The sequence below is a fragment of the Callithrix jacchus genome, chromosome 5, assembly GCF_049354715.1.
Source record: "Callithrix jacchus isolate 240 chromosome 5, calJac240_pri, whole genome shotgun sequence".
NCBI lineage: Eukaryota > Metazoa > Chordata > Mammalia > Primates > Cebidae > Callithrix > Callithrix jacchus.
This window is the reverse complement of record NC_133506.1, coordinates 132,445,489-132,458,139: the sequence shown is the minus strand read 5'-3', so window position 1 is coordinate 132,458,139 and position 12,651 is coordinate 132,445,489. Positions and strand designations below refer to the sequence as shown.

General features: G+C 47.7%; 1 protein-coding gene, 1 long non-coding RNA gene and 1 other non-coding gene across 11 annotated transcripts in view; 1 reads left to right on the top strand and 2 right to left on the bottom strand.

Moving 5' to 3' along the window:
- The window catches only part of ST6GALNAC2 (ST6 N-acetylgalactosaminide alpha-2,6-sialyltransferase 2), a 31,484-nt gene that overhangs the window by 16,532 nt on the left and 2,301 nt on the right, over positions 1–12,651 (top strand). For 3 of the 5 annotated variants that reach the window (XM_002748761.5, XM_078374721.1, XM_078374723.1), the window contains 3 exons: positions 628–727; positions 2,122–2,296; positions 2,408–5,410. In XM_002748761.5, coding sequence (XP_002748807.1) covers positions 628–727; positions 2,122–2,289 — 268 coding nt within the window. In that variant the 3' untranslated portion in view covers positions 2,290–2,296; positions 2,408–5,410. Of the gene's footprint in view, positions 1–627; positions 728–2,121; positions 2,297–2,407; positions 5,411–10,608; positions 11,673–12,651 lie in introns of those variants that run through there. The other 2 variants (XR_004743594.2, XM_078374720.1) reach the window with 2 other exon arrangements.
- On the bottom strand, positions 3,061–9,712 carry LOC103793389 (uncharacterized). 5 transcript variants are annotated; one of them, XR_004743597.3, is made up of 6 exons: positions 9,628–9,712; positions 8,896–9,116; positions 8,456–8,554; positions 7,312–7,448; positions 6,361–6,474; positions 3,061–4,967 (listed from the first exon to the last, which is right to left on the bottom strand). It is a non-coding gene; the product is annotated as an uncharacterized LOC103793389 (long non-coding RNA). The 5 variants fall into 5 exon arrangements; XR_004743600.3 differs by having other exon boundaries at positions 7,312–7,444; XR_004743599.3 differs by having other exon boundaries at positions 7,312–7,377.
- Positions 8,629–8,706, bottom strand: LOC118154340 (small nucleolar RNA R38). Its single transcript, XR_004744207.1, has one exon. It is a non-coding gene; the product is annotated as a small nucleolar RNA R38 (small nucleolar RNA).

Sequence of the window (12,651 nt, the reverse complement as noted above, 5' to 3'; positions counted from 1 at the left end):
TTATCAATAGCACTGTGACTAAGAAACCCTGCTGTGGACCAGAGGCTCGAATCCCAGGGCAGGGAGCAGTTGGAGGGGTGCGTGGATCTGGGGAGGCAACTGAAGCCCCAGTTGGTCTCATGCTACAGAGGAAGACAGGCTCAGAGACGACAGGGGACTTGCCTGGCAAAGTTTGGACATGAACTCAGGCCTGAGGGCAGAGCCCGTGGCCACACCCTGGCCCCACTCTTGGGCTCTGTGGGTGCATCCATCACGCCAGTGGGTCCAGTCACAGGGTCTGAGCTCCCTGCCCCTCACACGATTCCTACTTAATCAAGTTGTGGGATAGAGAGAAACTGCAGTTAAGGGCTACAGGCCACCCATGCCCTTGGCAGTGTGGTTACTTAGTAGCTTGAGGTGAAAACAGGCTGTTGGTGAAAGGGGGAAGGATTTCACCTGTGCTTCCTCTTTCTCACCCCCACCTTACCTAAGGTCTCAAAGAGCTTTGCATTTGGACCAAATAAAGGATTGACTGGAGTAGAAGGCTCAGAGTTTTTGAGGTTTTCCCACCTATCTGAATGTGTAGCTATGAAGTGTGATGATACAGACGTCAAGCTAGTGAGCTGAAATGCTTCTTTTTGCTTCCAGGTTCTTGAAATCAAAGTTGATAAACACAAACTTTGGAGACCTATATATGCCTAGTACTGGGGCTCTCATGCTGCTGACAGCTTTGCACACTTGTGACCGGGTAAGAGGCCTTCTCTTCCAGAAGCCTACGGCAGCAGAACACAGGCTAACAGAACCCAACAGGATCCCCGATATCCCTTACCCTCAGACCTGCGACTCTGGCCTCTGTTCGTGGAACCCCCAGCTCCAAGAGTGCTGGTGCTGCCCACTTCCTTGCTGCCACCCAGGGGGCCTTTAAAAGGATGGGTCCTGGGCTAGCCTTGCCTTGGCTGTGGACATGTGCCCCAGGCTTCCTTATTTCTTTGCTCTTCTCCAAGGCAGACACTCAATGTGGTATTTAAGGCTCAAGTGATCTAACTGCCCTTCTGAAAGCCAATCTCTTCAACACACTGGGCCGAACAGGGCCATTCTTCTATGGGGACATCGTAGGGCTGGGGTGGGGCAGCAGATTTAGCCTCCCACACACAAATACTTTGAAATCACCCTGTCATTCCTGATGGGATATGCCCATGTGAACCTCGTGGAGGCAGGGGCTGAGCAGCAGCTTTCGAGGAGAGGTTGTGACCTATGCTAAAGCTGGATTGCAGAGCTGGAGGCCAAATGACACTCCATGACTCAGGCCTACACCTTTTCCCTTTTTTTTTTGACAGGGTGTCACTCTGTCACCCAGGCTTAAGTGCAATGGTGTGATGATCCTCCCACCTCAGCTTCCCAAGTAGCTGCCCGTCAGCTAGTTTTTACTTTTCATAGGGACAGGGGCTCACCATGTTGCCCAGGCTGGTCTCAAACTTCCAAGCTCAAGTGATCCTGCCACCTCAGCTTTCCAGTGTTGGGATTACAGGCATGAGCCACCACACTAGACCTCTTCCTATTTTAATACAAGAGTAGTAGGACGTGGTGGTTCATGCCTATAATTCCAGCACTTTTGGGAGGCGGAGGTGGAGGTGGGTGGATCGCCTGAGGTCAGGAGTTCAAGACCAGCCTGGCAAACACGGTGAAACCGGCTCTACTAAAAATACAAATTTACCCAGGCGTGGTGGTGCATGCCTGTAATCCCAGCTCACAGGAGGCTGAGGCAGGAGAATCACTTGAACCTGGGAGGCAGAGGTTACAGTGAGCGAAGATTGCACCACTGCACTCCAGTCTGGGCAACAGCGAGACTCCATCTCAAAAAATGCAGGAGTGTCTTAACTGCAATCCCCAATTAGGATGGGGAGAGTAGTAATGGGCCTCAAGTTCCAAATGCAGCTGCCAATCACCGGCTGTGCAAGTGGGGACAGTGAGTCACCCCTGAATCTATCTCCCCATTTGCTATGTGGGAATAAGCCCTAGACCACTTCCTACCTCCTCACCTTAGCAGGAGGACACCTTTCTAAAGTCATGTCACATCACACGAGTCTGTTTATACACAGTAGACGCTCAATAAATACTAACCCAATGACTACCCTTGCCCAGGTCAGTGCCTATGGATTCATCACAAGCAACTACTGGAAATTTTCTGACCACTACTTTGAGCGGAAAAAGAAGCCATTGATATTCTACGCAAACCACGATCTGTCCCTGGAGGCCGCCCTGTGGAGGGATCTACACCAGGCTGGCATCCTTCGGCTGTATCAGCGCTGACACCAAGGTACTGAGCCTTTGCCTCTTAGAACTGTGGCCCTGATCCTCTCAAGTGGCCTAAAGCCTTTTTCTTAACTTCTCAATCTTGAGAGGCTTCACCTTCCCTTCTTTCCAACAGAAGGCACTCGGGTGAATTGACAATCATGGAAACCTGTTCAGTGCAGGATACCCCAGCTTGTCCTTGGCTCACCCAAGGAAACTCCTCTATGCATCTAAAACAATACATCTCAATTTTGGCCAAGGGAAGACAGTTTTGCTGGATTTGCACCGAGCAACTTTAGGAAATGTCGGTGGAGTGCTCAAGATAAACAGCAGTCCAGGCAAGAAGCAAAGGCACCCGCTGCAGCTCAGATCCTCCGGTGGGGCATCCTACCTGAGGCTAAAGGGATTCAAGGACTCCAGGACACCTTTTAAGAGCCTTTCTGAAAACACGCTAGACTTACCTCTGCTCCATAATCAAGTGGGAGAACAAAAGGCAGAATGTAACTGGAGACTAGGTACCTGTGTACACGATGGATCACCATTTTGTCTTTTTTTTAGCTGGGTAGAGAAATCATATAAAATGCAGGGTGTTTTGGTATGGACATCACTCAGAATTCAAGAACTCTGGAGGGGTCTGGCACTTGATGGGGGTTAGTTGCTTGGGAGCCTGCCTGCCACTGAGGGAGGAAGCCCCATTAGAAACATTATCACCAACAGGATGACGATGCTACCAGCTAATAAACCCTCATCCTCATATCATGGCTTCAGTACATTTGAACTTAGCTGACAGTAGTTTCATAATTTTATTGTGAGTGGTTTTAAAGAAGTCTCATCCAAACAAGTTACCACACAGCACTTAACCAAGCCCTGGGTTTAGTCCTGTTCGTCCTGATGACTAAATGGCTTTGCAGTTTGAGATGCTTCAGTGTGCAAGGCAGCGGGAGTGTCTTCACAGGGACAGCTGGCAAGAGACTTCCCAAGGCAACATCCATCATGTCGGTCAATTTAGGGCACAGTCTGGCTCTGTAGCGTTGAAAGGCTGATTCTATCAACACACTTTACAAGAGGGATGGGGATTAACTCAGTCACCAGAAACAGAACACACTTCAGAAATCCAGAGACCTCTGATCAACAGAATAGACATTTGGGCTCTAATTGCCAAAGCACCTACTTGGAAGAAACCATAGCATTCTGCTGCCTGGACAGCAGGAATTAAGAGACATTTCAGAGCTGCTGGCCCCAGCACTAAGCCTCTCAGCTCACTTGACCCTGGCAATCTTAAACAGTTCCTCCTTGGTCCCCATGATAGCCGTCATATTCCTTTGGGTTTACTTGGTTTGGAAGGAATGTGGTCAAATGTGGGATACATAAGGCAGCCCTTAACGGTCACAGTCCATCCGAGTATCTTATGTAGTGATCTTTTAGTAAAGAAGCTTGAGGCTGGTAGTGGGCTTGGAGCCAGAGGATCGCTGGAGTCCAGGAGTTCGAGACCAGCCAGGTAATGGAGTAAGACCCCCAACTTTAAAATTTTTAAAAAGGAAAAATGGCTGGGTGTGGTGGCTCACACCTGTAATCCTAGCATTTGTGGAGGCTGAGGTGGGCAGATTGTCTGAGCTCAGGAGTTCAAGACCAGCCTGGGCAACATGGTAAAACCCTGTCTCTACTAAAACAACAAAAAATTAACCAGGTATGGTGGTGTGCGCCTATAGTCCCAGTTACTCGGGACGCTGAGGCACAAGAATCACTTGAACCTGGGAAATAGAGGTTGCAGAGATCATATCACTACACTCCCAGCCTGGGTGACAGAGAAAGACTGTCTCAATAAATAAATAGTCTCAAAAAATTCAAAAAAAATTTAATTAAAAAGAAAAAGGAACCTGATTATCTTAGTAAGCCAACACTAGATATTTTCTGACCACTATTTGAAACAAAACCACTGATATTCTATGCAAACCATTATCTGTTCCTGGAAGCCACTCTGTGGAGGCACCAGGAGAACTCTGATCAATCCTTTATTGATTTGAAGTAAAAGTGCTAAAGCAGTGGGTGGCAACCCATTAGCAGATCAGAAAATCAATTTAGTGGATAACTAAAAAGAGAAAACACAAGCTGGCATCCTGTATACTGGGGTTAAGCATTACTCTCTGAAACTCATCAGTTTCCCCTTAGGTCCTCTGACAGAGTAGAATCATGTTAACTTCAGTTTTTTTTTTTTTAAGACGGAGTTTCACTCTTGTTACCCAGGTTGGAGTGCAATGGCGCGATCTCGGCTCACCGCAACCTCTGCCTCCTGGGTTCAGGCAATTCTCCTGCCTCAGCCTCCTGAGTAGCTGGGATTACAGGCATGCACCACTATGCCCAGCTAATTTTTTATATTTTTAGTAGAGACGGGGTTTCACCTTGTTGACCAGATCTCTTACCTCGTGATCCACCCGCCTCGGCCTCCCAAAGTGCTGGGATTACAGGTTGTCCCATCGATTTGTGAGAGTATACCCAGGTCATCCATAGTGGGGGTCTGAAAATGTACTTAGTTGTACTCTAATTTCACTAACTGCCAAAAGGTTTTCCAGAATAATCTTAGTCACTTCATTCCTTTAAAGATGAAGCCCAAAGAACGCATGGCAATTACTTTAGAGGAACAATTAGCCACAGAGGCAGGGCTGTGCTGATCCCATCTGGCATCGCTGGGAGCTAACCTGTAAAACAAGAGAATAATGTGAAGTAACAGCTAAGGAAGTGACTCAAAACTGAATGCTATATAACAACTAATCCAGGAGGAAAAGGCAATCAGCCTAAGAGCACTCATTCTCACCACCATCACGCATGTGTGCACGGGGGAACATAACGGGGCACTCTGACATCATTTCTGTGCAGGCTGGTGGGGACCCAGGATGACTAATTTTAGGCAGATGGTACCTCTGAGGGAGCAGTTTCTGGTAAGAGACCAGTAAAGAACTATTAGAAAGCACTCCCTCTGGATAGAAACATTTCAAGTCAAATCTTATGGTTTCCTGAGAGTTCTGTAGCCAAATCCACTCAGCAGACCATAACCACTTGATAACCTGCCCTTTCCACTGTTTTACTTGCAGGCTGTAAATTACTGGGGGCACTTTTTAGGTTCATTAAATTTCACCCAAAATATCGCTTCTTTGATGTCTAGCAAAAATGCAACCTTAAAAACAAAGAGTGTGCACACACCTCCCAATTTCGACAGAAAACAAAGGCAGTCTTTGTGCACTTCCAGCCTGGCATTCCAATGGGAACAAAGCCAGGCCCCCCGCCTCCAGCGCCACTTTGCTTCTTTCTTGCTCACATGCCAGTAGTGGCATTCAGACAGGATCTAAGCTGCAAACTTAGGAGACCTCCCTGGTGTCCTTAAACAAAGCACCTGGAAACCAAACAGCTGTGGTTTCGCCCGAATGTCAGGACCCTGGAGCAGAGGCCAGGTCAGTCATGGACCATTCTCATGGCCACAAGCTGCCATACATCCCACATTCCAATCTGTTTCTGAGAGTGCATTCATTTGCTTGAAATACGTAACAAGCACTTTCATTCCACAGTAAGAGCATAAACCAAATCCTGGCCACTTGGCCATTCCTTCCCCCTCATACAGCCTGTACCCTCAGAGCCATAATCAAGGAGCTAGAGCAAAGTGAGGCAAACCACACATTTGGTTTTCCTGTTTTAGGGGGATGATGCTCTCAACTGGGCTCTTAGCAGGAAATGCTGAAAACAAAAAAGGTGGAGGGGAGACAAACAAACCACAGAACCAAACCCTTAAGTCTCAAGAATAGATTGTTTCTCTCAGTCAAGGTTTTCAGACAGGGATAACTAACCACCATAGGCTTGTAGGACCTCTTAGGGATATGAAAAGATGTAAAAACATAAAGCTTACAAACAGGAAAGCAATCATTTCACTTGCTTCCAGCAAAGCAGTCCAGTTTTCTCTCTTATTGCAGACACCTAGCAACAAAACACTACTAAAGCCTCCCCGCCCCTTGGCATACACTGCTTTAAGTCCAGAGCAGGGAAAGCAAAAAAGATGAGCACTCCCCCACACCAAGCCTGTTTAACGGTTCATCTACTTACATGCATTAAAGACGTGGTACTTTGGGTCCAGGTCAGGTCCTGGTTCAGGGCAGCGTCCACAATGTGGCTACTAGAGGATCCTTTTCCAGACTTGGAAACTGAGGCTGACTACACCTGGGAAGGAAGAGAAATTAAGAAAAAAAACTAATTAAGAAGATACACACAGAGTAACTCTCAAGCAGCTTTCTTAAATTTTCTGTAAGGCAAACTTGAGAAACTGAGTTTCAGACATTCAAATTCCACATAGAAAGGCCTTTCTTTGCCTTCGGACAGGGAGAACTCGACGTCATCACAGACTCAGCTCCCACCCACCTGCTGGCCCACAGCACTAACTGCCACAGCACATGCAAACTACTTTTTTCCTATCAAACTGTTCATTTTCCTCACACAAACTCTTAAGACAAATCTCATTCTGTCACCCGGGTTGGAGTGCAGTGGTGTGATCTCAGCTTACTATAACCACCTCCACTTCCCAGGTTCAAGTGATTCTCGTGCTTTAGCCTCCCAAGCAGCAGGGATTACAGGGGTGCACCACCACGCCAAGCTAGTTTTTGTATTTTTAGTAGTGACAGGGTCCCACCATGTTGACCAGGCTGGTCTTGAACTCTTGGCATCAAGCAATTTGCCCGCTTCAGCCTCGTAAAGTGCTGGGAATACAGGCATGAGCCTCCGTGCCCAACCCGTCATGTGAACTCTTAGCTGATCTTGTCTGCCTTATTAGACTATGTTTTCTCTCAAGGGCATAGCTAGTGTCTGGTTGATGCACCCAGTGTCCAGATCTGGCACACTGGCAGTTCCTGCCCTTTGATAGACCGGCTCCCTCTCAACAGTGTCTGGTAGCTGAGTAGGGGCATCCATTCCAGTGTCTCTCTAGATGGTCAGTGTAATGCCTGCTACAGTGCAGGCCACTCATCATTTGAGCTTATTCAAGACAAGCTACGCAAACAGTACCTGCTGCCAAGAAGCGACGTCACACAGGCCATATCCATTTCATCCAACTGTGTATGTAAAACTGCCCTGCACAGCAAGCAGCAAGCACATGGCTCAGTGTCTTAAGACAGGGGATTAGAGATCCACTCCAGAGCTACCTAAAAATAGCCAGCACTATAATCTCACTATAATAAAATCCTTGTGCTAAAAACAAATCTGATCACCTAATTCAAGTTTGTCTAACCCATAGCCTGCATGTGGCCCAGGATGACTTTGAATGCAGTCCAACACAAATTTATAAACTTTCTTAAAACGCTGTGAGATTTTTTTTCTTCTAGCCCATCAGCTATCATTAGTGTCAGTGTATTTTATGTGTAGCCCAAGACAATTCTTCCAATGTGGCACAGGGAGGCCAATAGATTGAAGACCCTGATCGAGTTACTACCACCCATTTGCTCTTGGACTGGCCACATGATTCCTCGACTCCACTCCAGAGCCATTCTCACCCATGCCTAGAGGTGAGGCCCAGGAAATGTGTATGTTTTAACACTTTTGGGGTGGCTCTGACATAGTTAAGTTTAGAAATCACTAACCCTGAGTACAATGGGTCGATCTCAGCTCACTACAACCTCTGCCTCCTGGGTTCAAGTGATTTTCCTGCCTCAGTCTCCTGAGTACCTGGGATTACATGTGCCCGCCACCGCACCCAGCTAATTTTTGTATATTTAGTAGAGACGAGGTTTCACCATGTTGGCCAGGCTGGTCTCGAACTCCTGACCTCAGGCGATTCACTGTGCCCGGCCAGGATATTTATTAATAGTAGCATTCACCAGATGCCAGGAACACCCTCTCTCCCCAGTTGAGAACCACTGGTCTAATCTAACTCAGTAACTGCTTGTTTTACTTTGGGAAAGAGAACTCTCTAAGCCTCACTTTTACTTACTCAGCAGCACAATGAAGGAAAAAATTTACCTCATGTGGGATTGTTATTACAAATACTATTTGTGAGAGTGCTTGCCAAGGACCCTAGCAAAAGGATTTCCACACTACTTCCATTATCTGTGCAATCATAACTCTGGAGGAGCCACATATCTCCAAAACTAAAGACCAATACTTAAAGGAGACCATCAGCTATTCAATTTCATGAAAGAAATAAGTATCTTACCATTTACAGAAATTTCATCATGAAGATCCTTACACTCAACATCTTTAGGTGATGAGTTTTCGAATGACTGTTTTCAAGACCACAGCCAACACCTTTAATCTAAGAGAAGGATAACAGGCTTCATTCTAACAGAAACCCCCTTAAGGTTTATTCTCCAGACTTATATTAAAAGGCTGAGCCTCAGCAAGTCATATCTCCTCACAAAAGATGTCACTTCAGACAGGGATAACTTTAAATCATCCTCAGCTCAGCCAATAACAAACATTCCTAAATCCCAGCGATCCAAAATGCATTTTCCACGTCTCTCTTTCACCCTTGAATGCCCTGACAAGGATCCACGTTGGCGACAGTGACACCTAGTGGCCCCAAATTACTCGGGCAGAGACCCTCATTTTTATCATTAAAATAATTAGCATTCTGAATTCTGCGTAATTTCTTACCATAGCTGGCTTGTACGTCAACACGTATTCTCACATTCGAACTTCAGAATAAAGCAGGAGATGAATGTATGTGATGGGACCAACTCTGCTTTCTCATTTCTGGCGACCACTCGGGCCCGGCCTGCACCATTCTAACTCATGTTAGAGCTCCATCCATTACTGTGAACCTTCAACCTGGAACTCTGCTTTTCACCGTATCTGCAGATGCCAAAGAAAGGCTTCTGAGGAAGTAAGAAAGGCTCGTGTTAAAACCAAGGGTTTCAAGAATAAGTCTGCAATCCTATCTGTAAAGTTAAATATAAACTACCGATCGGGGCTGTCCTCAAGGCACTCCAAGTGGAATCACGTCTTCACACGTTAACACTGCTGATGCTGAATTGAGAACCACAACCGTCAAAGTTTGCCTGTACGCGGACACCGAAGACCCCCGGGCGCCCACGCTCAGCACACGTGCGGCTGAGGGCCACGGGGCTGCCCAGGTTGTTAGAACCTCTCCCCCGGCAGAAGCCAGCCCTGCAACGCCGAGGACGGGCTTGAGCTCTCTCCCTTCACATAATAACATTTTCTCGCCGCCTTTAAAGCATTTTCTCATCCAGTACTTGTTAACCCTCCCACCCACTCTATGACGGAGAAACCGAGCTTATCATCACCACTTCGTCTCTAAGGAAGGGAGACCAAGTGTGTTAGTGTCGTGTCAAGGAAGACCCCATTTTTCTACTCAGGCAGCCTTACCATGACAAATGCCTGAGGCTGTTGGCCATGCTCAACACCAACGGAACCAGCCATGACTTTCAGCCACGCGGCCGACAGCGAAAAGAACGCAAAACCGCGCCTGCGTGCAAGTCTTCCCGACAATCTTTCCGGAACTCTCGCGATGTTGAGAAAGGGCTGAAGGGAAATGTAGTTTAAAACCGCGGTCGCTGGGGGCCGGCCGCGTCCTCAGCGCGACTGTAGAACTGGTTGTAAGATGGTGGTCGCCTCCAGCTGCAGTGGAGGGTCGGGGTGGGGAACCAAGCCTGTGAAGAACCACGGCTGTGAGAAAACGAAGCTGGAGGGTCCCTGCTACCATAAAGTCGTTGAGCTTCAGCACAGGTTGTCCCTGGCCGAGACGGGAAGCACAGAAAGTTCGAGGGGGCAGGGACGGATGAGGAAACCAGGGCTTTACCGAATACCTTTTTTTTTTAATTGCTTTGCGGATTTTGTTTGAGGGAGGGTAGGGGCATTTGGGGTGGTTCATTGGGATAGTGAAGAAGAGAGATTCCAAGGAAATCGTGCAACCTCCAGCTCAGGTGTTTTTAAGATTGGGGTGAGGCCCAGGCGCAGACGGCAGGGGGCGCTCGAGAGCGACGGGGCTCGGACTCCGCAGCTGCCCGGGGCGAGCGTGCTTTTTATTCCGAGAAAGGAAAACTGACAAGTGTCACAAGTGGAATTTCGAAAAGAACGGAGAATGATGTAACATCCACCGCTCTTCTGAGTGTTATTTTCCAGGCAACCACCCTGGCTTCATTTTTTTGTTTGTTACTGGGGTTTTTTGGTTTGTTTTTGAGACAGGGTTTTCACCCCGGCACCCAGGCTGGAGTGCAGTGGTGCAATCATAGCTCGTTGCAGCCTCGACCTCCTGGGCTCAAGTGATCCTCCCGCCTCAGCCTCTCGAATGGCTGGGACGACAGGCGAGCGTCACCACGCCCGGCTGATATTATTTTTATTTCGTAGAGATGACGTAGGTCTCACACTCCGTTGCCTGGGTTGGTCTCAAACTCCTGGCCTCAAGCAGCCCTCCTGTTTTTGGCCTCCCAAAGTGCTGGGATTACAAAGGTAAGTCACTGCACCCAGTCTGGCTTCATTTTTTAAATAAAAATAAGGCAAAAACGACAACAACCAGGGCCAGAATTTGCCCCTATTTGGAAGTTATTTTAAATTTGCAAGACCAAGAACCTCTAATGCATTCCAGTCTCCCCATTCCCATCCACCCATTTCTATGGCCTTTGGTGTGGATTATATTGTCCTGCAGGTGGTAATATGTTGCAGATACTTATCTTCAAATCACCACCTCTGTGGCCGGGCACGGTGGCTCATGCCTGTAATCCCAGCACTTTGGGAGGCTGAGGCGGGTGGATCACGAGGTCAAGAGATCGAGACCATCCTGGTCAACACGGTGAAACCCCGTCTCTACTAAAAATATAAAAAATTAGCTGGGCATGGTGGCATGTGCCTGTAATCCCAGCTACTCAGAAGGCTGAGGCAGGAGAATTGCCTGAACCCAGGAGGCAGAGGTTGCGGTGAGTCGAGATCGCGCCATTGCACTCCAGCCTGGGTAACAAGTGAAACTCTGTCTTAAAAAAAAAAAAAAAAAAAATCACCACCTTTGCTTATGTTTACCTCCTTTCATTTGAGTGTAAGCTCTTCAAGGGCAGAAGTCTCTTGTTATTTTTATTTATTTGTTTGTTTTTGAGATGGAGTCTCCCTCTGTAGCCCAGGCTGGAGTGCAGTGGTGCTTTCTCGGCTCACCGCAAACCTCCACCTCCTGGGTTCAACCAATTCTTTAGCCTCCCAAGTAGCTGGGATTACAGGTGTGCACCACCACTCCCGGTTATTTTTTATATTTTTAGTAGAGATGGGGTTTCACCATGTTGGCTAGACTGGTCTCAAACCCCTGACCTCGTGATCTGCCTGCCTGGGCCTCCCGAAGTGCTGGGATTAGAGGCTTAGCCACTCCGCCCAGCCAAGTGGCCATTCTTTTATTCCATTGCTTTTCTAATAAACTTGCTTTCACTTTATGGACTCGCCCCAAATTCTTTCTTGCTCAAGATCCAAGAACCCTCTTTTGGGGTCTCGATCAGGACCCCTCTCTGATAACACTATCACTGCCCCCATTTCACAGATGAGGAAACGGAAGCACTGGGAAATTTCGTAACTTGCCCAAATTCACATAACCAGTAACTGGCAGGGTCAGGGTTTGCTCCCAGCCTGTAGATTTCACGCTTTTACTACTAATGAATAAGGTGATCTTATGTATAAGGACTTTTGTTTTGGAAGAGGAAGGGAGAAGGAAGAAGATTTTCATGTGTTTGTAGGGGTGGTTGGGAACAAAATCAGAAATGAAGTTGAAAGGAGGAACGATGAGCACCTGCTCTGCCACTGGAGCCACTTTGTGGCAGGAAGAGTGAGGAGGGGAGGCTGCAGGGCTGATGTGTGGAAGACAGAGGCTCAGGGCTCTAGCGGGGCTATATTGGGCCAGGATGCCACCCAGTGTATGGTGAGGGCAATTCTTCACATTCTTCACTTGCCACGGGCCACCAAATCGCTTTCATACCTGACTGGACACCACTTCCCCAGCAGTAGGCTCATGGCAGATGGCGATGCCAGGGCAGCCGGGCAGTGGCCAAGAGGCTGGAGTGAAATACAGTGAGAGGCCTTGTACCTGAGCACACGTTAAGTAACTGCACAGCCAACCGAAAAATAACTGGGGAAACTTCAGAGAATGCTCAGAATTCCTGAATGACCTGGCACGGGCTGAGCTGTTGAGACTGAAGTGTTGTTACTGTGATCTCATTTGCACTCACTGCTCGTGAGAGCTAGGACATCTGAGTTTTACCTACTATAAAATTATTATAGAGCCATTATACAAGGCTAGTGCAGACCTCTGTTTATTGACATGGAAAGAGTCACAGTCTAGTAACCCTTTACAAGCAGGAAGGCAGAAGTCCCCAGAGCTGTTCAGGGACACAGGCTCTAAGTGCAAAGGGAAAATCTGGC